The sequence below is a fragment of the Passer montanus genome, unplaced genomic scaffold (assembly GCF_014805655.1).
Source record: "Passer montanus isolate IOZ18808 unplaced genomic scaffold, ASM1480565v1 scaffold21, whole genome shotgun sequence".
In the NCBI taxonomy this organism is placed as follows: Eukaryota; Metazoa; Chordata; class Aves; order Passeriformes; family Passeridae; genus Passer; species Passer montanus.
The window spans coordinates 10,958,491-10,984,235 of record NW_024366703.1 but is presented as its reverse complement, the minus strand read 5'-3'; the positions used below and the strand labels follow the sequence as shown (position 1 = coordinate 10,984,235).

The following is a 25,745-nucleotide window of genomic DNA, read 5'->3' as shown; positions in this document are numbered from 1 at the left end:
CCACAAGGAGGATTCAGGTCTCGTGAGGTGAAGGGACAGGAGAGCACATGATGCCCAAGCTCCATGGGCTCTTCCAGGCACGTCTTAGAACCGGGGTGGGAGACAAAGCAGAGCAGATGACCTGCTGATTACACCTCACCAGAACCTCAATAACACATGCAAAGGTTAAAGATGCTGCTCATTCTGGACAATTGAGCTGCCTTGAGCATGCCTTGAAGGGTTATAAACACCAGACATAGCTACAAAGAGCATCTTCTCCTCAGTGTCCCCCTATTTCACCTACCAGTTCATCTAAAATAGAGAATTAACTATTTGCTAACTGGGATGTTCAGGAAAAGGTGGCCCTGAAGACTACTGTGGCAACTAAACAGACACATAGAGATGGGCTGTCCAGCTGTATAGCAGACATCTTGTGAACATGTTCTGCATTGGCACTAAAAATAGCATTGTTTCACCTGGAACAGCAGTTATGTCTCTCTAGGAGATGGGAGGAGCACAGAAGCAGAGATCTCTTGTAGGCTGTTATTATCAGTAATGAGTTTATTTTCAAATCAAAGTAGATTGTTATTCATGACTAGAAAGGGGTGGAAATTTCAAAATACTCCTAACAAAATGCTCAAACTACTGATTTCTTTACTTCCGTGTTTATAATACACAAAACCACAGCAACCTGAGCTAGACCAGCATTATGCTGAGCTCTGTAGCAAATAGGAGAAATTCATTAAGTGACAAAGCTAACTGCTTTCTGTGACTACACCAGCAAATTAATTCAGTGGTAAGGACACTTGCCAAGACGGTGAATTTATGCAAGTTCTGGAGAGTCTTCATGGAAAATAAACTTTTATTAATTAAAGAGTATCACTCATGGCTCAACCCAGGGGACGGAAATGTATCACATGTTCCCCATCTCTGCTCAGAGGAGCCCCAACACCAGCCAGCTCAGGAACTGCTTGTGGATGATCTCCAAGACAAAACGCTGAGACTTGTGCATGAGTAACAAACAAAGTTCCACAAAAAATCACGATCTCTTCAGTGATCCTTCACTAACAGGAAGAGCAATTCATTTTGCTGCACGAATGATTAATTATAAATTATTAAATCCAGCTCTACTCAGGATACTTACTCAGGGAAGCAACTGCTCCAACCTGTCAACAACTTTTGTTTTCTAAATCTCTGAAACCAATATCACTTCAAAACACATATGGAGCCAGATTTTCCACAGAAGCTGTAGCATGTGTTTTTAGTGCCCAGTCTCTCCAGTCCTGGCCCAACTCTAGGAGGGACAGCAACTTACTCTTCCTGCTCTGGCTTTTGGAGACAGCCTGTTTCAATAGGACACTGCCATTGTTTTCACCCTCTTCTCTCTCTCCCACCCATGTGAACCACACACGGAAGCATCTGGAGAGCATGAGCTTACTTTCCCCATCCTTATCACACAGGACACTGTATCTCCCGAGCAGGAATTTGGGGAGCAGCCTGCCCATGAGCAGAAGTTTGCTGCATTACTGCGTGCAGCAGTCAAGGAGGAGGCAATTTCCTGCCTGACAGGAAGGCAGTGGAGAGCCCTGGGATGCTCCCCGCCTCCTGCCTGCCCACCAGCAGCAGGCAGGGCTGGGGAAGGACAAATGTGAAAGCAGGAGAAAGTGTGGGGCTGCAAACATGCATCTGAACACAAAGCAGCCAGAGGATGCATGGATACAAAAATGGGATACATTATTGTTCCATAAATTAAGTTAAAGCAACCTCAGCACATCCCAGACCTTTAATACCGGGCTGCTGCACTCCAAGTGAGTTGGCTTCCAGCCTGCAAAATGTTTCAACTTCACTCAACTGAGACAAGACCCACATTTTATTAAAAGAGGTTTATCTTTCTGCAAATAAACTTCAACAGCTTTTGCACCCTGAAGAAGCAACTTTGGTTTGCTTCTCGCCCTCCTCCCCCCTGCCCACAACAAAACACACATTCAAAATCTGATGAGTAAAGAATTACCAGTTACAGTTTTCTGGACCTTGCCCATGTCGGGCTGGTATGCAACAGGTTTCAATGTTTGTTTTTATAATAAATAAAGCAAAAGTATGATGAGACAACTAAGCTTCTCGCCTCTCCTCTGCCTTCTTTGAAGATGGCTTTTTATTTTGAGACTTAAGCAAAACAGTAAAGCAGTTAAAAAAATAAAGGGCATTCCCTATCTCACATTTCAGCCTGCTCCAAATAATCTAGACAGCCTTAAAACACCTAGTTTGCCTGTCAGCCATTTCATGAAGAAGTACTAATTTTTAAGAAATGTAACACACACCTTCTTATATATCTTTTTATCTTCCCTTCTTATATATCTACTGGTCTGCCCCATGACCTCATTTTTCCTGATAAAAAGCAAAAAAATTTAGAAGGGGGAAAAAACCCCAAAAACACTTTTCCAAGCAGGGAGCAAAACCTAAATAAAATTAAGGAAGTGTAAAGCCCAACTTTAACAGCAGACAAGTATGCAGAGAACAGTGTGACCTTCCCTTATCACCCACTGACATGCTTAATCATTTCCAAACAAAAATGCTCTTTTCTGCCACTTCTTCACTCTGCGAGCACCTCCAGCTCCTACATGGCCAGTAAAGAGTTAAATCTCCCACTATCCCCTGCTGCCTGCGAAAAATCACTGAAACAATTGAGACATTGTCCAGTGAACAAGACTCCCAGGGCCTGACATTTTTGTTTATGTCCCAGTTCTCAGCCTGTCAATTTTCACTCCCAACGTTAAAAGCCTGGCTTGCCCCAATACAGTCTGCCCTCGTCTGAAAAGGCTCCACTTCATTTATTTTATTAAAGCTATGGTGTGTTTATGATTCAGAGCTCTCCCCATCTGAGGACCTGTTGGTCCCATCCCCCTTGCCTTCCTCCCTGCCGTGCAACAGCGACTTCCTAACTCTGAGGAGCCTTTGCAATGCCTTTTGCAGAGCCATTGCCCAGGAAAATAACTGTGCTTAGGTTAAACACCGCTGTCCACATTTTCCTGGAGTATGAAATATCTGTTACTGAGCTCCACTCTCTTAAAATAGCCTTTCATTATTAACCAGGGTAGGGTAGAGGGGAAGGGAGTTGGGTACTAAGCCAGAGTGGCAGGAACTTTAAAAATAAAGTTAATTAAAAAAACAAACAAAACAAACAAACAAAAAAAGGAGGAAAAAAAGAAAAAAATAAAAACACCCTGAAAAAACCCAAACCACACACATCCACTCTCGCTACCCAGCAGCAAACTAGAAAATACATGTAATGGAGTAAAACAAACATCTTGGAGCAAAGCAGTGTTTGCTTCGCGGCTGCATTTCCTGCCTGCGTTTTCATAATGACCGGAGCTTTGGGCCCAAAATACATCCCTCTCCTTCACCCCTGCCGTCCTCTCCCCCCATTCCCAGCACTTTTTTTTCCCTTCGTTACGCTCTCAATACTTTATCTCCATGAAAAGCACACACAGCGGTCACCAGCGTTTCCTGTTTGCCGAGTGTGCTTTAACTATATCACACCCTCGGCTGCTGCGCTGGAATGCACAGCATATGGCATTGTGAAAGGGTTTACTGTCGAATAATGGCAGCAATGCAGTCCTGCTGGTTTATATCAAACCCTGTCACTCTCTTCACGGAGGTCTCCCTCATGCTCTCTGAGAGGCGAGGTAAAACACACACACACACAAACTTCAGCTCTCATGTGGGACCTCAGCAGAAGCCTGTCTGAATCAAGACCTGCAAACTCAAGGCAAGGAAGACTGAAACTTATGAAGTGGGAACTTGCAGCCACTCTGAGATTTGCTTCGGATCTTAGTTCCCATAATGGAATCTTCTACAGGTAAACAGATGGGCTGTTAAAAGATTTTTGAGCTCCTCGCTGGGTTTCCTGTGGGCACAGCCACCATGGGCTAGAGGATGGCTCCATTCCTGAGCCCCTCTTCTCCAGAGTGGCAGGGCTGGCAGCCTGAGCACCTCCCTGAGCACCATCCCAAAGCACAGCTTCACCTTCCCTGCTTTTAAAAATCAGCCCTGATATATTTGGTTATGAAAACATCCATGAGAAAAGCAAACGTACACCATCACCTTTCACTTTGGGTCAAAGTTTCAAAACTGCATTTTCGTTTAATTGCTCACAGGTTTATTTTTGGTTTGGCTTTTTGTTTCGTTTTTTTTCAAGCAACTTTGAAAGAAAAATACTTCCCAAATAAATAAATAGATAAAGTGCTGCTTCCAACTGCAGTCAGGTTTAGCTAAGATGCTCACAAAGGTTATACTTCAAAGTGCTTTTTGTGCAGATCCTGAAATGCCTTCCCATGCCCGGATGCATTCGGCCAGCAGACGCTGAAACGAGTAGCAAGACTTTTAAAGCCCATTGAAATGCATCCATCCACCCTCTCTTCATAAAAGGAAGCCTTACTTAACAGGCATTTATTATTGCTGAACTAGGGTTGAAAGTTCAGTGTCCTTATAGACCAAAATTATCAAGATTTCTGAGTTTGCAGCCCACGTTTAAGTCCTAATGAGCTATTGTACCCACTCACTGCTATTAACTCTTTGATGTCAGGAACCCATGATGCTCTTTTAAATGTCTCACAGATGTCCAAGGGAAAAAGTGCAAAGCTCACCTGTGCTGAAGGACAGGTGAGCAACCAGGTTGGTTTTTTGTTTTGTTTGTTTTGGTTTTTTTTGCCTTTAGTCCCCTTCAGCAAAATATGCAAAGACAACTACAGCATTAAATATGCATGTCAAAGACAGGCTAGCCTACCAGTCTGGACTGTGAACTCAGACTCAGGGGAGCTGTACATCGCTTCCAGCCTTGCCATGATCTGATATGCAGAACACGTTACCTTCCTGGGAAAGGGACATGATCATACGGTGCCCGTCACACCACACACGTACAGCAACCCAGCTGCTGCTGTGTGCACTGCACAGCCCCATCTCCCCTGGATCTGGGCAGTCTGAGGCAGCGACAACAATCTGCTTTTCTGACAGTTCCTCGTCTACTACATCTTCCTAAATACGGGTAACAGTAGAATGATAATGAAATTATTTTTCATTTGCACCAAGCGCTTTGACCTGCTCATTACACAGTCACGTCAATGAAACTGTGTCTGCAGGGAGAAGGCACTATCATGCTTAAATGGCACTTGGCAAGGGAAGGGTACCTAATTTTCCAACCCCAGACTAAGGCCCCCAGTCCAACCACCAGCAAACAGGAGCAGGGTGGTGTTTTATTTCCAGAGTCACAAGCCCAGCTGGGCACCAAGGCATGGAGCAGACTGAGTTGGCCAGACAAGAACATGGCACCAGCTCTTTGGCTGTTCCCCTCTACCACCAGAACTGTGACTGCTCCCTCACACTTTCTCACTGTTTACTCACCCACTGATTCCTCAGCACAGTGACCTGAGGTGTCCAAGGCTGCCTGTGCAGGAATGGAGTTTAACAGTCCATCTCCGGAGTGAGCGGACGCTCCCTGGACGTGCCCCGGGCAGGACGAGCAGAACAAGTCACTGCAGGGTGAGCCCAGCAAGGCCTTGCAGCACCTCTGTAACTGCCCAGCCACATGCTAGACACCTCCAGCCCAAATGGCAGCTGCTGCCTCACGTTTACCCCTCGGGCAGCAATTGTGGAGCAACCAGCATTGCCTCAGATTCACACCGGAGCTTATCCCCAAGTAACCTGTCCTGGCCATCAGAGCCCTTTAATAAGGAGCAGGTTATTTCATGTCCAGTAAACGACTTCCGTCCAAAGAGCTGGACATGCCTGAAAAGCACGGACGTGAGGAGTCAACGTGGAGCAGTTACGGCTTTAGCAATTCAAACTCTTGCTTGCTTAATATTAATTAACCACATAGACATGCTCAACAGGCAGTGACAGAAGTTCTGCTGCCAGGGAAAACTTCACTGCAGACATTTGGGGTTTTCTAATGGTATGGCTTCCATGCAGCTGCTTGGCAGGAACCATTAGTGCATAGTAAGAAAGTCTGGTGGCTTTCAGGTCTCTTCATTCTGCTTTCCTCCATAAAACATCATTTCCTTATTACAGGGCAGTGCCAAGCCCACAACACTCAATACTGACATTGCAGAGCTCTGCAGACACACATTAGGGCAACTTTTTTTTGTTTTCTTTCCTTTCCCAGACACTATCCTTTCAGCCAGAGAAGGAGACCATGTGCAGATTTTGTTCATTTCCCAGTGGGCAGACGAGCACTAAGAGACCAAAATCCTTCAACTTTTCTTCTACTACTCCTCCTAGAGCCCTGGGAAAAAAATATGTCAGCACAAGGATAAGCTCCAGGGGAGAAGAGCTCAGGTCACACTATTCCTTCTCTCCCTCTTTCTTTTCAGTTGCTGGGGGACAGGCAGAGGTCACAATGGTTCTTTCTTTTCAGTTGCTGGGGGACAGGCAACTTCCCTCTCAGGAAGGGACTTTATTTCATATAAATGCTTATTTCAAGCACCCTAACTCAGAAAAGCATCACTACACAAGACACCACTTTGAACACATGCTTAAATGTTGTCTTGAACACCGATGGACGTCAATGCATGTTTAATGATTTCTTGAATCAAGGCCTAAAAAGTAAAAAGGAAGGGGAAGCTAGTTTCCACAGTAATAGCAGCTGAGAAGTCTTTGAGTTGTGCCAAAAGGAAAAATGCATGTTAAAGAACCACTCGCCTCTCCTAGGAAACTGCAACTCTTTCTGCAGGCCTGCACTGCAGGGCCCAGGGTCACCATCAGGTCCTTGATCTGTACCGAGAAGGTCGAGGGATAAAGTTGGAGGGAAAAAAGAACAACAACAACAACAACAAAAAATCTTCAAACCAAACCCCAAAACTTGCTTACTTCTTACTTCCGTCAGGGAGGTTAGTCAGAAAACACCCTTCCTCTTATAAACACACAAACATATGTGTTCAAACCATGCATGTCCATGACCAGCAACCATGACCAGCTATCCCTCACTTTGTTTGTATCATTCCTATAGATGGGGGCCTGGGTGCATGGCTACTGCCAACCAAGGTAGAGGATGGACTGGTCCAGCTCCCCCAAACTTACTAATTCCAAGACATGAGGTGTAAGGTACATCTGACACAAGGACCTAAATGACACCAAAAGTAGCTTTTCCCTAAGATCTGACAAGGCGTAAGTATTTTAGGTTTAGATTTCAAAAACTATTTCAGTTTCTGGTTTTTTTTTTTTTTGTTTTGTTTTGGGGTTTTTTTGGTTGGATGATTTTTTTGTTTGTTTTTTTGTTTTGAGGGGGTTTTTTTTGTTGTTTGTTTGTTTTTTGTTTTTTGGTTTTTTGGGGGTTTTTTGTGGGTTTTTTTGTTTGTTTGGCTGGTTTTTTTTTTGCTTTTCTGCGGGGCTATAGGCTTTTTTGCTTGTCTCTAAAATCCAGATGTGGAAATCATCAGTTTCTCAAAATCAACTTGGGAAAGTTACTTAGCATCTCTTCTGGCCAAACCGGTGAAACAGAGGAGTGAGCAATGCTTCCCCACCTTGGTAAAGTGCTCAATGACTTTACTCATGGGTATCTGTTAGATATGAGCAAAGCTTCCAAGTAACTTCCCCTGGAACCAGACCCCTGTCACCAGCCCACTGCATATCCAAACCCACAATCTGTTTAACAACTTATTTCTAGGTTCCTTTTGTGAAAATAGGCACAGAACACTGCTTGGGGACAGATTAGGGGTGGGAGCTTGTTTTTACAAAGGCATCACTCCTTGTTATTTGTAACATCTCTCACTCCCCAAAGACTTTCCAAAATAGGTCTGCCCCTTGCCAAACAGGTCTGCATAGGGCAGAGCAGAAAGCATCCTTCCTTCTCTTTATTCAGTGGCTTACAAAGCAGCTCCAGTTTCTTTCACAAGAGAGTGTAGAAATGTCCACACATTCCAGAAAGTAAAGCATCCCATGAATAATCTAATCCCAAACCACATGAACTGGTGAGAAAAGCAATAATCCTTGAGCAAATTGGCAGAAAAATGGTCCTGAGCCCAGCAATGCCAGTTTCCTTCCTTTCTTTTTAATGAAAAATACGTGCTGTTTACTTTACTATAGCACCTGGACACAGCACACAGACCTTGTTTAGACAGAAAATAGGTGGTTCCTATTCAAGTAGGCTCATCTGCACGGGAAAGTTTTTGTGCTCAAGTGTGAATTGAAAAACGCAGAACAACTATTTCGAATTATCTTTCCGTGTGGACACTGTTATTCAGCACTAAGAGTTCCTTTGTGAGATTTAGCTTAATCCGTTTCCAAAGCGGATTAAGCTAAACCACACAAAGGACCTCTTACTGCTGAATAAGAGTGGCCGCATGGAGAGATAATGAGGAATAGTTATTCTGAGACAGCCACTTCCACTGGGTATTTGGGCTTTTCCATTCTGCATCAACATGGCCAAAGCTGGACTGGTAAGGGAAGACTGTGGTTCTAGAAATTCGGAGAAAAATGAATGCCAGGGCCATATCATACCCATTAAACTTTCTGCTCTATGCATGATGGCTGCTCCTGCTCCAGTCAGCACAGGCTCTGGCTCCAGAGGAGGCTGCATTATTCAGTACCTACTTCTCTAAGCTCCAGATTGAATCCAGCCACAAACTTCAGCTGCAGACAGGGTGCGCGGGGAGGAGGACCTGCAGCGAGCGGCCCTGCCAAGCCTGCCACCCTCGGTACACATCAACTTTGATCTGACAGGCTCACCCATCTGGCTCTGCAGCATCACCCGGCGCTGCTGCGGCTCCTCGCCCGCTGCCAAGGCCGAGCTGCTGCTGCTGCAGCCCTCGCACCCGCCCGGGGCTCCGGGGACCGACCGTCTGCGTCCTCCCCGCTCCGCCTGGCACAGCCACTCTTCTGCTGGAGAGCTGATAGCCTGCTGGTATTTAATTGTAGGCCCATACAAGTCCCTAGAAGTTCATTTAACATGCATGCTTCAGCATAACAAACTGCTATGTGATAGAATTAAAAATGCAGCTTGTGCTCCTCTGTGCTGAAATACTCTTCCAAACCATCTTCCTGGTGTAGGTTTCTCAAAAGGTTGCTCTCTGCAGGTTTATTGTATCCAGGACTAACTAATCAAAAATGGCAAGAATTTAGGTATCCTATTTGTGTCATATACAGGACCTAAAAGCTTATTTTATAGGATACAAGAAGAAATCCTGCAGTAGATGCACTTCCAACCACACTGAAGGCAGCAAGGTTACATCTTTCTTAAGATGATCTGATGAGCAAGCTTTTGTCTTGCTTCCTCTTCACCCAGAGAGCGTCAATACTCAGAAGTGTCAGAGAGAGATATGCTTTGGTGTGTCATAACAAACCAAAATGTCAAATCTCAAGGCTCCAACTTATATGCAAGACTACACAGCCTGTTCAGGAAACCAAAACTACTGCTGGTTCACTGCAATACCCAGGGCTGTAAACTTGCTACTTCAGGAGGACCTGCTGAGCCATCCCTAGTGATGTTAAAGAAGCTTGACCCTGCCTGGAAATGTTGCAGCCATTCATCACAAGGTAAGTCACCCCAGCACTCAAAAGCCAGAGTGTTTGCCAGCACCAAGGACCAGGTTCTCCTAAAGTCAAACCAGATGATTCACAAGAAATGGATGCTCAACAGATGAGGGTTTGATTGGGCTGATCCTATCCTAACACCCAAACTCAGCTGCCTTCTCCTGGAGCAACACTTAGGGTTGCTAACTCCTACAATTTTACAGCCAGTCTAGCAGTACTTGCTGCTTTTCAAGGCATGGTAGCCTTGAAGTCGAGTGTTTAGGGAAGAACCTCAGACTCCGCTTACAGCACACAGCAAGCTCACAAACTGCTACAGAGAAAACTTTGAGATTGAGCAGAGTATACCCTGCAGGCTCAGGAAACAGAACAAATAAAGAGAATACAAAATGTATTATTTAAGAAACAGAAAACAAACAAAAACAAGAGACAACCCCCCCACCCCACAAATCCCCATGATCTTTTGAGGCCTGACTCATGATCCTAGAACAATTGGGGTTGGCAGTACTATACACTTTACAGCATTTATTCACAGCTGAAATATCCCAGCATCCAAATACTTCAGAGTTCTTGGAACTACTCACAGATCTCCTGACTACAACCAAGCGTGACAATTCATCCCAGCTGCCAATCCAGCCCCAAGGTGTCTTCTGGAGGTGCTTTAGTGCTGACTGATGTTTGCAGAAGCATTAAATTCCTGCTCACTTCACAGTAAGAGGTGCAAGCCTGCACATTTCCCCAGTCTCAGCATTACAGCAGAGGAGTTCCCTCCAGTACCGAAAGGAGGGCTGCAGAGGCTGGACATTGTGTTACAGAGTAAACACAAGGCCATGGAGCAGTCCCCTAAAGTCTGAAGTATTCTGCAAACGTATCAAATTACCAAGTAAATTACTTTCATAGAGCCCAAATTTCTTCTGTTGTCTACACAAACCAAGCACTAGGTTTCCATTCATATTTAATGGGTACTGAATATAATGGGTGTGTTTTATAGGAACCCATCCAAAACAATTTTATTGGACTGCCGGTAGGTGAATTCTATACTTAGCCCCAAACATCCTGGTTCGTACACAGAATTTTTTTAAACACAACAAAAAATCAAAAGGAATTAGTGGTGAAAGATTCAGCCACAAAATTCTCAGCAAGCTTAATTTGTTCTGTGGCTTAATTCCAAGAAGCTCCAAAAATTGAGGACAAGACGTTTGCATACTTTTGGGCATGTATTAATGAAACATTTTATTTACTTTGTAATTGCCAAAGCAATTAGCCAAATAAAGTATAGAGTATTTAAAAAGGAGAGAGTCACTAAAGGAGCTTTCCAATTAAGTCTGCATGGGTATTTCTGCAGTGTGAGTCTCAGGGATCTGCGTGTTGGGTCCATGACCTACCAGCCATCAGGGATGGATGGGGCACCAGCACAGCTCAGACACAGCTCCCTCCTCCTGCCCACAATGTGTCCCTCTCAACACCAGGTACTGATATCAATGATGCCCAGCCAAGTCCTTCCTCCCACAACACCACCATATTCCTGATCACCCTGCAGATCTCTAGGGACAGAGGAGGGTGTCCTGTCATGGCTGCAGGCAGCGTGGAAGCCACGAACATCTCAAGAAGTTACTGCAGAGGAAGAAGAGTCTTCCTACAACAAAACATTAAAGACAAAGAGCTTCAAAAGCCCTCTAGGAGCACTGTGAGTGGAAGTTGCAAGATTATGGTTCCAGATGGCTCCACACATACAGGACGCATGTATGTCTGGATGCACCCCACTTCCAGCCTGTCTGGAGGGACACTGAAGGTGCATTTTAAAGTCCGCCTAAAATAAACCTGTTACTAGCAGGTATTTATCCTTTAAAATGCAGAAGTACAAACCATATTAGACAAAAAAATTAGGGAACAGGCAGGACAGACTTCAACTCCAGTTGCTCTGGGGAAAAAAAAAAAAACAAAACAACTGATCTCTCCAAACCACCCAGAGGTCCCAGATGCCCACAGTCCCTGCTCATTGTAGAGACAGAGAACAGTCAATATGTTTAAGATAGTTTTGCCTTCAGTTTTGCTTGTCATATTATGTTTTGAGAAAATGTTTTTACTTTAAAAAAAAAAGAAGAAAAAATAGATACACTACTGCACAGTGATTCTTTGTTCTTGGTGATTCAGTCTACTATATGGCTGTGTTCCTTACATATTAAGCCAAAAAGTACTGGAAGTCCTCCCCCCGAGGTTAACATTGACATTTACTTCAAAATGCAGGAATTTTTAAAAACCCTTAGTGTTTTATAAGGAATATACTGTACCAAGCCACCATCCTGTTGCCTTCTAAATGTTTTTGCCAAGTAGTAAGGAAGCTAAAAGCAAGACTTTGCACAGCCTGCAGGAGGCAGGATCCCAGGACTGGTCTTTCAACCACATTCCTGCCCAAAACAGGGTATGGCTGAATCAGAATATTTATTTTGCAGAGAACAGGGAAGAACAGCACCGGGTTTCTCCTTAAGGTTGTAGCAATACACACAGATAAAAGAGGTGTTAAAGGAGTTTGCTTTCTGCAGTGAGCAGATTTCAGAGATCCTTGCACAGACATACCTTGCTCATTTTCACCTGCCTGTCCAGGCTGCAACAGAAAACTTTTATGTGAGATTCCCACTCCCACATCACCCATCTCCGATCCTTATCACCCTGCTGGCAGCACGCATGTGGATCAAATCAGGTGCACACTGACCATGGGACTTCAGGACAACTAGCACCCCACCCCTGAGAGCAAGCTGAAGTCTGCTTTACACCCAAAACTTCCCGCTAAGACTGTTTCACAAAATCTTAATACCTTCAATGAAATCTTCAGAAAGAAAAGAGGGGAAATAACCACAAAAAACACTTCAAAAATATCCCAGCCTCATAATAGTACTATCTGCAGGCTGAATTCAAAAATTTGACCTAGCAAGCTTAATAATATACTATTAAAACAATTTTTGCCCCAGTTTTCTTTCACCTTTGGACACAGATAAACAGCATGACTGTGCCAGAGCATGATGCAAAAAGTCTTACCAGATGAGTGAAGCACCTAAATGTAAATAAATGCACTGGTCTTAAATGGAGCCTCATGCTGTACCTTCCTCAAGACATACTGAACATAATTTCAGTTTAATATTCTGTTTCTCATTATGGACCTTGGAGACTCTCTCAAGCACCATGAAAAAGCAGCATTAACCCAGCCCTCGGCACTGGGGACAGCAATCCAGCCAAATTATTCATGCTGGTCTTTTGCTTCAATTTTTGTAGTCTTAACTTAATGTTCTTAAACAAATCTGAAAGGAGGATGGCTGACAAATAGAACAGATTTTACTTTAGACATTACAGACGGCCATGTTATGCAGCCTTGAGTCATTAAGCTGAACTCCTAAGGGGAGTTTCATTGGAGCTGGGAGTAAAAACTGACACAGAGCTTGTGGTTGTCATAGCCAAGCACTAAGAAGAAAGAGTGTTAAAAAAGGGAAAGGAAAAAAGAGGAAGGGGAAAGAAGGGGGGAGGCAGAGAAAAAAAGAAAGTGAAGAGAGAAATAAAAAGAAGGGGAAAAAAGGGCATGGGGGAACCCAAGCCGCCACTCTCTCCTTTCCTCTCTGTAATCCAGCTATGAAGATTAGCCTCAAATCCTGATTTCAGAGACAGAGTAAAGATAAGAAGTGATTTGCAGGTGTTAGCATTTTCCTACAGATCTTCAGGGCAGCCCAACTGATTTGAAGATGAAAAACTGGCATGGATACACTTGATGGGTAGACTAGACACAGCAACCAGGGTAGAGAACCAGTTTCTATCCCTACATGTTACACTTGCACAGAAACATCAGGATGCCCATGAAATACTCATCACTGTTCTACAAAAAGATGAACTGTGTTTTCACAAATGCAGACAGTAGTGGATATAGAGCCCTGTGCAAGAGCAGCCAGGTCCCAGGTGCTGTGGGCAGGCACAGCAGCAGCAACAGGGACACCAGAGATGCCTGACACATCCCAGGCCAACTGGCATCTGCAGCCACTTTATCTCCCCCAAATGCCATTACCCGCTCTAACTTTATTTACTAAAAAAAAAAAGACCATTTTCACTCCACAAAATTAATGTGGCCTGGGGTCGGTGCCAGGAAAAAGGGTGGAAAAAGCTTCCCCTTATTTATATATTTTAACAGAACAAGGCAAAACAGTTTGCTGCTAGAAATAAACACTAAACCTTGCAGAACCTCCCCCCCTCCCAAAAACCCACTGCTCTCCCCCCTCACTCCCTCCTCCGCCTCCTCTCCCTCCAACATTGTAAGTAGCACAAAAGATCACATTACAAATGCCAGCTGTGTCTCTTTGGGAAGAAGGTGGCCTCCATCTCAGAGGTAGTATATGTTCCTCATGGCCTAAGTGGTTGCTATGGTAAATATGCTTTTTATTGAATAGCAGAGTGAAACAGCTCTTAAAGAGATCCATAAGAACCCCATAAATGGTCATAACACAAAGCAGATCAACCTCAGCCTCCCTGGAAGCAGGTTTCGCTTCGTTTTCCAAAATGATTGTGAGTTTTGAACCCTTTTTGTATACTTTGTTGACCACTCATCTCCACCTCGCTGACACCTGGGTGGAAGGGCTGGAGAGAGTCAGGGGAGCAGAGTCAGTCAAACCCCTGAGCACCACAGGCTGCTTTGGGTTTTAAAGGCCAGTGTCTGCTCTCCTGCAGGGCAGGAGGCTTAGGGACACGGGATGCTCAGCACTGGGAAGCTCAGGTGATCCCAACCAAATTCATCCTGCCCTCCCCAGCTGCAACTACCCAGGAGAAGCCTATGGCTCCCTCTCCATCTCTTCCTAGGAGTCTGACAGCACTCCACCATGCCAGAGCCGCGGGAACATTCCCACCCCATGTCAGTCCTCTGACACAGCAGTAAAAAGATAAGAATTAAAATAGGAAAGTTTCTCTAGCTCATTTCTTATTAGGAGTAAGATGATGGCAGGTTTTGATGACTGCAGATTTCTGATTATGCAGCCAGACATCTTTTCTCTGATCTCTTCCTCCAGTGACAGCCCAAGTGGACAGGAAGGAAAAGCAAAGTAATTCTGAAAAGTGAAGCAGCCAGCACTAGATATCAACTGGGCAGATACCAGTCTTGTTCCAATTGCTCTCTGATGATTTGAAGGATGGTTTAGAAGCTATGGATTCTAAAATATAGGAAATCTTTTTTTCCTTTTGAATAAAGAACTATGACACTCATCACAATGGGCTGACAATTCTCAATTTAAAGAAACAACAATGGAAAAAGAAGCACCTCAAAATGTTTCGTATGATTTGAAATTTCTAGAAAAACCAATGTGTGCCTTGGATGATCTACCAGCTGTGTCAGCTCTAGACTATAGAGCAGAAAGTAAACAATGAGCAGTTTCTTTTCCTGGCATTTACCTTATCATCCAGTGGTTGTAAAAAAGTTTTTTAAAAATTCACATTAAACTTGATTACTATTTTTTTTTTCAGAAGAAATATTCTAACCTAGCACATGCCATTCTCTCCAGAGGTAGATATCCCAGATGAATAGACAGAGCTGAGAAGCTATTAACAACAGATGGCACTGACACTGGCTGTGGGTGAGGATGGACCATTGCATATCTCTGCTCTTGCAAATCACCACATAAACAAACCATTTCCTTCTAGATCTCTATGGATGTTATTTTAGAAAGTAAAATAAACCCCCAAACCACTCATATAAATTTGTACTGAACATTGCAAACTCAACATTGTTTTCACAACAGAAACACAAGAAAAATTAACCAAGAATTTAAGTTAGAAATTAATAAATAACAGTAGTTTTTAAAATACTATTCATTAAAAAGAGAGTTTTCTATTTTGCATGTAGTAGTAAACATTTGATAACAATGTTTATACTAAATGAGAAGCCATCACAAAACAAAGGAACACGTGCTCTGTTGAACTAGGCTCTTTTGAGCCTTCACCCAGGTAAAAACCCTGACCAACTCTCAAACTCTCATCCAAGATTTTACACTAAGAAAATATTTCTTTAAATAAAGGACATAGAATAGGCTTGGTTTTGATTTTTCTAAGGCAGTCTTAAGTCTGAGCTTTCCAGACAGTCTCTTCACTCTCTTCACTTCAACACAGATAGGTCAGATGTGTAAACCAGCCTGACTGGACTCCACTGCCACTACATAATCCTGCAGTGTGTAAATTTAGAGTATTTTTTACTCCCTGGTCTCCTGTAAGGCACATGGATGATAATTTCATAATTATCAGTGACAACAAAGCCCAGTGATAACAAAAGTATTCCCTCCTTTTACCACAGGCTTGTTAGGGATTTATTTGTTTTGAGGTATTTCTCCTTTGGTCTGTGTAAAAGAAAACTGATGACAACCATTGCCATTAATGTCAAATGCTTTTTTTTTGTTTGTTTGTTTTTAAACAAAAGAAGAACATCTTTCTGTGTTTACTTACAACAATGTGTGCTGGAGATGGAGACCTAGCATCCTTGAGGGCTTGTCTACTCTGAAGGCTCCCTGCCTGAACATCAAGCAGTGGCCATTTCATCTGCAGATACTGGATGGAGGAAACAAAAATGGGAAAAGAAAAATGAGTTCAGAAAAGAAAGGCAAAAAAAAAAAAAACAAATCTTAGGTAACATGGATAAAAAAGTATAAATCAAAACTTATGCAAGGAACTGAAACAAAAAATTAAGACAACCTTACATGTTTGTGGATACAAAATCTGTGCAGAACTAACAATCTCATATCATTCGTGTTACAGTTCAGGAATAAAGAAAAAAAACAGATTGCAAAGACAGTATTACGTTAATTTTACTAAACGTAGCAAATCTAGAAGTAGCATAAAACCCACAAAGAAACAAAATAGCATAACCATGGAGAGGATGGGACAAGGGAAAAGATGGATATCAGTGTCAGGAGAGGGAAAACATATCATGAATTAAGAATATGATCTCATTACTGAATGGGTCATCTGTCAGCCTTCTTTCAACAAATGTACCAAGTCAACTGCTCCAACTCCCCGGTGCTGTACAAGCCCTAAAGACAGAGCACTACCCCAAAAACACTGCTGGGTCTTAGCACCAATTTTCTCTACTTTTCACTATTTCTGGAAGACACCATGAATTTTCTTCTGGCTTGTCTTTTGTCAGACAACCCTGGCTCGGGGACAGCCACAGCTTCTCTGTGGCACTGCCACCACAGACAGCAGACAGGCTGGACACACAGGTGCCCTGCTTGCACCATGTGGGGGAACTGACTCAAAAGCAAGAAAAGCTTCAGCTCGCTGCACCAGAAGTGCTCAATTCTGAACAAAAGCAGGTCCACAGAGAAATTAGTTATCCCAAACAAACTTCTGTGCTATACATCTAAATATAATTTCAGCCCAGGCTTTTCTCTCTGCATGCTGCTGTGCTGTCCCAGTTAACACAGGTTAATATGGGACTTCTAAAAGCCCTGTATCGTGCTGGAAGAAATGTGTATGGCCACATACATTCACCCCCTCCCAGCACTAAGAAAAGCAGCTGCATGCATAGATCAGGCCACTGCAGCAGCTCCTATTTAGCACTAGACACTGCTTGACCTGACAGATCTATTCCTAGAAAATACCTACCAGAGAAATAGTTATGTTTACCCATTCCTTTCCTTTTTTCTTTTTTTTTTTTTTAAAGTAAGAGTAGTCTTGAAGAACCACCATGCACAAACAGCCCCCGCCACTCCGGGCCTACAGCGGAAGCTGTATCTGAATCTCCATGGAGGAAGGAAGGAGATCTGGTTCCATGCTTTCAGCACATCACTATCTATCACATTTGCTCACGTATGCAAAACATTTGCTCACATGCAAGGCCTGTTTGCTGCAAGACTCCGGCCACTGAGGTGCCCAAAAGGCAGAAGCCAGCAGGAGAATGTGTTACCAATTCCCATCACTTGGAGGGCCTGAGTTTTCCGAGCTACTGGAATGCAAATAAACAAACCCATACTCTGGATTTGTGCCCCATATGAGTTCCACAAGTTCCAAGAAGTCTTGTTTTTATTCATGTTCACATTTGGGATTTGTGCAATGTGGACCAGAATGTTTCAGCACTTCTTAAAAACAAGAAATAAAACCCAAACAAACCAGAACTAGACTACCGATAAGCAATATTTCTAACTCTTACAACTCAATTGTAAGTCTCCAGATATTTGATCACTTGCATCAAATCCCTGATCTTCAATATATGTGACCACAACATAAATTTTAAAGTTGAGATGATGTTAAAGCAACTTTCTAACCCTTTGTGGTTTCAAAAAAGTGCATAAAAATGCAACCCGAGTGTGTAGAATTTGGACCCAAAGCCTAAGCCAACTGAGAGCCAACTTTTAAACTTGAGGGGAAATCTGATACATTACAGATTTTCAGATGACACTATTAAACAAGTACACTGCTACATTTTCAAAAGTCCACCAGTTTTCTTAGACAGCAATCAAAACACCACCACATAAAGGGGCGCATGAATTTCCAGAACGGGTCCTGATGGGTCACAGCTACTACTGGCTTGCTCAGGTTTTCCAGACAATCAGTGAAGTATTTTTCCCTTCTTCCAAAGAAAACGTCCTCACAGGATGTGTGCATGACTCTGCTTCAAAGTTCACAGTGGTTTTTGGAGAGCAAGAAGCTACCGCTGCCACAGCTGAAGCCTCTACAAGAACATGACAGCTCAAACAGTGGATTTTCAGGGAACAGACACCAAGCCATTACCCACAAAAATAAACTCATCATCTTCATTTTTCCATGACCACTCCACAGTCACAAGCAACCCTGGAATATCCGTACAACCATGACAGCCTGTGAGGAGCTCAGGTCAGCAGCTGTCCTAAAACACAGGCTGAGAAACACGTGGGCTTCCCTGAGACTGCCCCAAGGGCAGACAGAGGCATTGACAAGCAGCAGGGGTGAGCTCACAGCAGACCCCATCCAGTCAGTAATTATTGCAGGGATTACAAAGCCTTCAGGACTGTCAGTTGTGCTGTTTTTTACTAGCAATAAATTCCATTAGAAGAAACAGAGCAAGGCGGCATGGCTGCTCCCACTCCACTTCTATCCCACAACAGTCCGTGCCTTTCAGCCCATACTTTCAGCTCCTACAGCAGGCTGACCTTAGGGCAAGATGAACATTTCAGAAGATCTTACTGCTACACTTTTTTTTCTCCTTTTAAAACCCTTAGTCTGGACTCTCAGTAAAGCCCTTCTCTTTCCCACCCCTGGCAAAGAGGATCCAAGAAGTCTTACGGTGCAAAGGCTAAAGCACAAACAGCTTCTTTTGGACATGCACATGAAGCCCAGCAGGAAGAGTCTAGATCCAGAGGGCTCAGTTTTGCACACAAGCACAGACATGGACAGCTTCCATTTCTACCAGTGGATAACACACCAGTGGAAGACAAAATAAAATCAAATAAGCAGACCCAAGGGAAAGCCGTAAAGCACAAGGGTCGATAAAGCAACTTCCATGAGTTCTACCAAGTGGCCAGGATCCAGAGCAGCCTCCCAGCCTTGCTAAGGGTGAGATGTTCTGTCTGTCAGATAAGCAGAGGGGGCCAGAGCCCACAGCCAATGCCCACGTCAAGCTAGTGAACTCACACCTTCAACAGCAGGATGTTTGCAAAAGCAAAAAAATGTTTGCTGGCTTCAAAATGCCAGCCCTGTTGATAAAGTATGAAATATTAGCATTGTTTAAGGTGACGAGCCTGACTCAAGGCCTCCTCATCCAAGAATTGTCATGCCTGTAACACAATATTGATGTGGTGGCTTATAATTCTTACTTTACATAAAAGCCTCATTGTGTGCCAAATTCAATCTCCACAGGCTACCTGAGCCACAGATTTTTACAAGTCTACATTTCAGCGCTGCGAGTCTACAATACACATAATTTTCAATTATGTTAGGGCAGAACAGGATCACTGCCTATATAACATTACTGGTTGGAGGAAATGAGACTCAGCCCTACTGCCGAGAGAGCTAACTGGATCCAGATGGTGGCCAGGGAGCGACGTCGCAGCAGCCACCCCCTCCACAACTCTCTCTTTCACAGTGCAGGGACATGCCAAGTCCTTGCTGGGGCTGGGAGCTGTGACAGGAGGATGCTTGGGCAGGGGGGAATTGCATGCAGAGGAGGGAGAGCTCTCACAGGTTTACTGCTGCTGCCCTAGACTATGATATTCTTATTGAAAAGGAGAAAAATTAAGTCCTGCTACAGCAGAGAGGTAAATCCTTTCCTTCCTCAAGCAACTAAATAGCAGGAAATCCTCTTTTCTTGGCCCTAAATGCAGATTTGAGCCAGACAGTTCCTCTGATTTGCAAGGAGTCCACAAAAACCCAGAGTTGACTTTCCCAGCCTTCTGACACTGCTTTTACATTCCTGCACCGGACAGCTGGGAGGGGGCAGAAGGGTAAGAGGGAGGGAAATTTCCCACCAGCCTGCTCCTGCAAATGCTGGACACCCGCTCGCTCCTCTGCTGCTTCTTGTCTCGCTGTGGAAATCAGGACTTGCCTGTACAAACACTGAACTTTTCAACAAATTAACTCTAACAAATCTGTGCAAATTATTTCAGAACAAAACTGCTGAAATGGGCTCTGCTGGCCTGCTTTTAACATTTTTTTAAAATAATGTCATCGTGGTGCAAGTACTTTATTCCCTGTTTAACAACATGATCTGATGGGGATCATTAGCATGTGTGCGTTTAAAAAAAAAAAAAAAAGTTTTATGGCAAGTCTCAGAGAGCTTAAGCAAAATAATTGTTAAGCTCCAGGCCTCCACACAAGAATTAAAACAAGTTTGGGGCGAGCGTACTTGAGAGAAACCAAAGCTTTTAAAAAGGCTGTTAAATTGTCAGCACAAGGGAAAAGGCAAATGATTTGAATGGCCCGGATTTTTTCTGTAGAAAGGAACAAGAAAAAGAAAAAAAAAAAAAAGACAAGAACCTTCCTACACATCCACACCTCCCATCTACAACCAGAGGCTCCCACAAAGCACAAACCCGCCGGGAGCAGCTCTGCATAGCCACCCCCAAAGCAACCACCTTGTGAGCTCTGGCTGGGCAAACAAACATCTTCCCCAAGTTTTCACAGCAGAGCTGGTCAAAAGCAGCTGAACTTCACACCCAGCACTCGAGGAGTTTGCTGGAAGCTCTAACTCAGGGCCAGCAGCTGTCCCACAGGCCAGGGCAGGGCTCACAGTGGTGTGGCTGTGGAGGAAAGGATGGCACTGAGCTCACAGGTGTTTCCTGCACCAGTGTCCAACCTGGACCTGTCCCCCTGTCACACTATTGTTTTCAATACTAGACTGCCCTACAAGTGATGTTCTTCAACATATAAAAACATAAACACAGTAAAGGGGGGGAAAAGCCATATTTTTAAACAGAAGGAAAGCTGCACAATGCTTTCCAGCTCAGGTTTCCTGCAGCTGGTGCTTATTAGCTCCCAGGAACTGAAACAAGCAGGAGCAGGGCTCCTGCAGTCAGCTTGATGCCACTGGTCTGCAATATCTCCCCTAACCACTGGATCACACCTCCAAAGTCTGCACTTTCTCCCTGGATCTCAAATAGAAATATTCCTGATCCTAGTTTTGGGGTCAGTCTCTCCCTTGGCCAGCATTGGAGAGTCACGTGGAAGTACACACCTGGATGTCAACTTGAAGGTCAGGAGTTTCTCCAATATTTATTTAGAAGCATTTCTGGGAGGGACACCTAGACAAATTTTAACCAGAGATAATCCAGAGATCACAATGCTGAGGGGAGAGCTGATATTTATGGGGAAGCCAATAAGGAACAAAGATTAACAAGACCATAATAGCTCTCTACAGACAAAAAAAAAACAAGTTTCAAGAGGATACTCATCTTGGTACCTACAAAGAAAGGTCTGTCACCTAGTGTCTCCACTTACATTAGAAGCAAAGCCTCTAAAGATTTAACTGTAGACCCTCAGCTTCTGCTCCAATTTATCTCAACCCCTTATTTCTGGTCTTCAGTTATCACCTTGTTTGTAGAGGTGTGTGTGTGTGAGAGCAAAATCTGAAGGATTTATTTTAAATAACTAAAGGAGGCTGTTGAAGGAGCTTTAAAAAGGCCTCCTATTCCTTGCAGACCTGCAATGTCTGGAATTTTTTGTATGAGAAGTAATAGACACCACCCACGATGCTGAGCCCTTCTACAGAATATACAATGCACCACCACGAGGCACAGGGGAGCTGCTCAAAACAAAAGCAGCAAGGTTGATTTCAGTGAGACCAATCCTTTCCACACAAAAGATTTCCCCAGAGCATTCCAGAAATTAAAGCATAAAATTGTAAAACATGAAAGTATTTATCATATATCTCCACATTTCATTTTATTAACATAATCTTTTAAACTATTGCAACGCCACAAAAACAAATTATTAAGTAAAATACATAGATAGGGGGAAAGTGGTACAAATACCAGGAACTGGTAAATGTTATGTTCCTGCACTGACACATGCACATAAGGCCTCTTCCAAATTTAAAATGTCCTTTAATTCTCTCATTATTGAGAATTTGAGTGACCTTGTCTCCTTCCCTTCCAGTAAAACAGAAGTCCCTGCCACAGGCACCTTGAGTTGCCCATTTCAGTATTTTGCCTCTGCCTTTGTCACATTGATGAGGTGCTGCTAGGGCAGAAAAATGAGACAGCTGAGTCCTCCACTGTAGGAGGACTCAGAGAGATGTGTTGGGTGATTAAACAGCCCAAGATCACCTAAAGGAGGGATTCCTGAAACCCTGGGATCTGGAACTGTCCCACTGAAGGCACAGAGCCACCTAAGGTGATGGGCAAAGAGGATTTGGCATGGGATAAGGCACAAGGCAACATCCTGAGCCCCCCAGCTGCCTGGTCACCTGCAGTTCTCCTGACTGCAGATGTGGGAACATCCCAGAAAGAGCAGATCCTGTCCTTTCTCCTGACCTCCCCAGGCCCTCCTGCATCCCAGATGAGATGCAATGCAACAGGTCCACCCCATTCCTCCTGCCAGGCATCACCCCTGCTTGCAGGGCTTTTCTGCACACAGTGATAAGGGTGCAGAGGAGGTGCCATGGAAGAGAGTTAATGAGAATAACCAGAAGCTTCCTCAAAAATTATTGCCTATGAAAGTTCAAACAAACGCAGACAATTATTTGCTCGTTCTGACATGGATGAAAGGCATTCTTGCCATCAGTTCTACTGAAACACTGAAGTAAAACAGGTTTTTTGCTTCTACTGAAGGCAAGGTTGGTAGGCTACAGTTGAGTTCTGGGATACTGACACTGAGCATAAAGAAGCAAGGTAAAGGCTAATCAGCTACTGCAGGAATTTAAAATAATTTTTTTAGCTTTACAAGAGGAAGAGTGTTCATGTGACATAGAAGTACAGCGTTACTTTCTGCAGTTCACATGGTATCTCTGCAAAGTAACTGCAGGCTATATTTCTCAATCCTGGGTGGAGCTTGGGAAAGCACCATTACTTTTTTCACATTTAATTTGAAAGACCCCACAATCCTCGCTGCACAAACCAGCAGGCTGGCTGAGGACTATTCAGATATTCAGATATTCAGTCTGCAAAGTGCTGTCCAGAAGACAGGTACAAATAAAAGCATAATTTCTGTCAAGGAACAAGAATAAGCATTTTATCTGCTTTAAACCAGAAAAAAACCCAACTTCATTTTTAAGCTACTTTCCCCAATTTTTCTCTGCAATCTGTTCTGCTGCACTTAAGCACTGAGTTTCCATTAGAAGACTGGGACAGATGAAAAATTTCAAGCAAGTCTTTCTGTAGGTTGCTTAGACTCACAGTTTAACCAGCCTCTCAGACTCACCAAAAAATTTGATGTACAGACACACAATTTCTCATCCTGGTAATCTCCCAGAAAGTGAGAGAACAATTGGTAACTAGTGTTTGCATGAAGTCCAAGAATGCATTTTATGGTCTATAAAATGTAATTCCTTTCCTCCCCTTTAAATCAAGGCAGTAAAGATATCTGACACCACGATAGAGACGGAGATCATGGCACTGAGTTACCTCCATTCAAACAGAGGAGCTGCTCCAGGGGAACCTTGCCTCCCTTAAAACCTTCCAACTCTGTTAAGAGCATAGCTGTATTTGTAAAGGAGGGGCTCTAACTTTAAGCTTTGCAACTACTTTTTAAATTTTTTTGAAAAGGAAAAGCAAGAAAAAACCCACAGCACAGCTGTGCAAGGAGCAAAGAAGGCACTCCAAATCTGCCCCCATCTTTCCCTTCACTTCCACCACCTGGGGTTTGGAATGGAATTGGAAACATGAGAATGTATTTCCTGATTATGGGAAGCATCAACCAGGCTCCTTCAGTACCCTGGCAGTGAAGCCCCTCAGGAAATTAATCTCTACATGACCACGATACTGAACTGGTAGCATTTTCCACTGCATGTATTTGTGTGAAGGTGAAAAAAAAAAAAAAAACCCAGACATAACAGACATAAAGAGGCCTATCTTTGTACAGCTCTGTCCTGCATCAGCCATAGGATCATAGAATGGTTTGAGTTGGATGGGACCTTGAAGATCATCCAAAGTCACAGGGACACTGAGACCAAGCTGCTCAGAGCCCCATCCAGGCTCACCTTGGATGGGGCATCCACAATTTCTCTGGGCAACCTGCGCCAGTCCCTCACCACCCTCACAGGAAAGAATTTCTTCCTAATACCTAATCTAGACCTACCCTCTATCAGCCAAAAAAGGGTTGATTTGTAAAGAACTTGGCACCTCCAGCTATCAAAAGCCAGCAGAGGCATGACAAAGGCAAGGCACTAAAAGGATGCTCTGCAAGGCAAGTCCCTCTCCAAAGGGGCCCCCAAGACTGTCTTGGTTGGGAGGGGTTTCTTCACTCTTTGATCCAAATTCTCATCTCAGATTTGTGAAGTGCCTGTGAATGAGTGGCACAGGTGGGTGAGATCCCTGAGTAAAAGTGCTACAGGGAATTTTAGCAGTTTGCTCATTATTGTAACATGGCCTAAGAAGATTTTACTGAGAGTCATATTTTCTTCCACTGTTGGGTAAGTGAAACTCATGACTCTAATCACTACCACAAAAATTCCTGTCGATGTAGCAATTCTGGGTGAACTGCTGGGAGCCACTCTCTAGTAAACCCAGCAAATTTCATACCAAATTTCCTGTCACCTCCCTTGTGGTTTCCATGTGTGATTGGGCCTTCAATGCAACAAGGGGTAACTGCAGAATAGATGGCTCCAAGGGTTTCAGGCCTTCATGAAAATGAAGAACTTGCAAAATTCTCTTTTCCTAGGGGTGGTAAGTTTTTTTTTGTTTTTTTGTTTTTTTTTAAAGGTTAACACAAAAATGTAACCTTAAGGCCACCTCAGGAAAAAAGTCCTGGAGATAACACTGGAACCAGCAATATTCTGACCTCCTTGGAGAAACTGGGAAGGTTGCTGTTGAGGTTTTGTTTTTCAGAAAGGCCTTGGAAAAAAAACTTTCCACTGCATCATATCCTGGTCCACATTCCTTGCAGTAATCTTTTAGCTCAGATGTGTGGAGATGTCTTTGAAAGATGTAAAAGAGGTCGAGAGTCCCCTCAGCTAATTGTGCTGGCTGAGAAACAAAACTTGTGGGCTGGGGTAGGATTTGTGTCAGCCTGACCTTCTGTGAGACCAGCTACTCCTCTGAATAAAAGCTTCTTGCTGCCTCTGCCAGAATCCTCCTGCCACTCAAGTATCATCTTGCTGTAACAAATTACTCCTAACCCAGGATTATGGCTCTTTCCAAATCCCTCCTAGAGAGCCAGGAAAGAAACGTTCCCGGGATTCGGAACCCCTATCAGTAACTTTCCTTTTTGCTTCTCTGATGGCACCAGGTCCTGGGGACAGCAAGACTGCTGCATCCTTTTTCCTTCCACATAAAAGCTGGACGTCTCAATTGTCCATCAGAAGAGGAAATTGTGAAGGTTTGCCTTTGGATACCCATGGAAAAGACACCCAATCTGGCCAGAGGGAAAGATGACTCCTCTCTAAGTAGGAAGAATTATATTTAGGTGGAGGACTAAGTGAATCATTTGGGATGAAAGCAAAATAAAATAAATGAAGTATTCACTAAATCTGTGCTGTCACCTCTTGTTCCTGGGCAGCCACCCTGTGTGTTTATTTTCTGGTTTCCTCCAGCACCACCAAAACAATGCAATATGCATTTAGGTATTTAAGACAAGTATTTTTAAAAATATTTTTAGTTGAATCA

General features: G+C 43.7%; 1 protein-coding gene across 16 annotated transcripts in view; it reads right to left on the bottom strand.

Annotated features, from left to right (window-relative positions):
• Window positions 1–25,745, bottom strand: part of TCF7L2 (transcription factor 7 like 2) — a 171,943-nt gene that overhangs the window by 93,338 nt on the left and 52,860 nt on the right. For all 16 annotated transcript variants that reach the window (XM_039708861.1, XM_039708863.1, XM_039708859.1 and 13 more), the window contains exon 4: window positions 15,961–16,062. In XM_039708861.1, coding sequence (XP_039564795.1) covers window positions 15,961–16,062 — 102 coding nt within the window. The remainder of the gene's footprint in view (window positions 1–15,960; window positions 16,063–25,745) is intronic.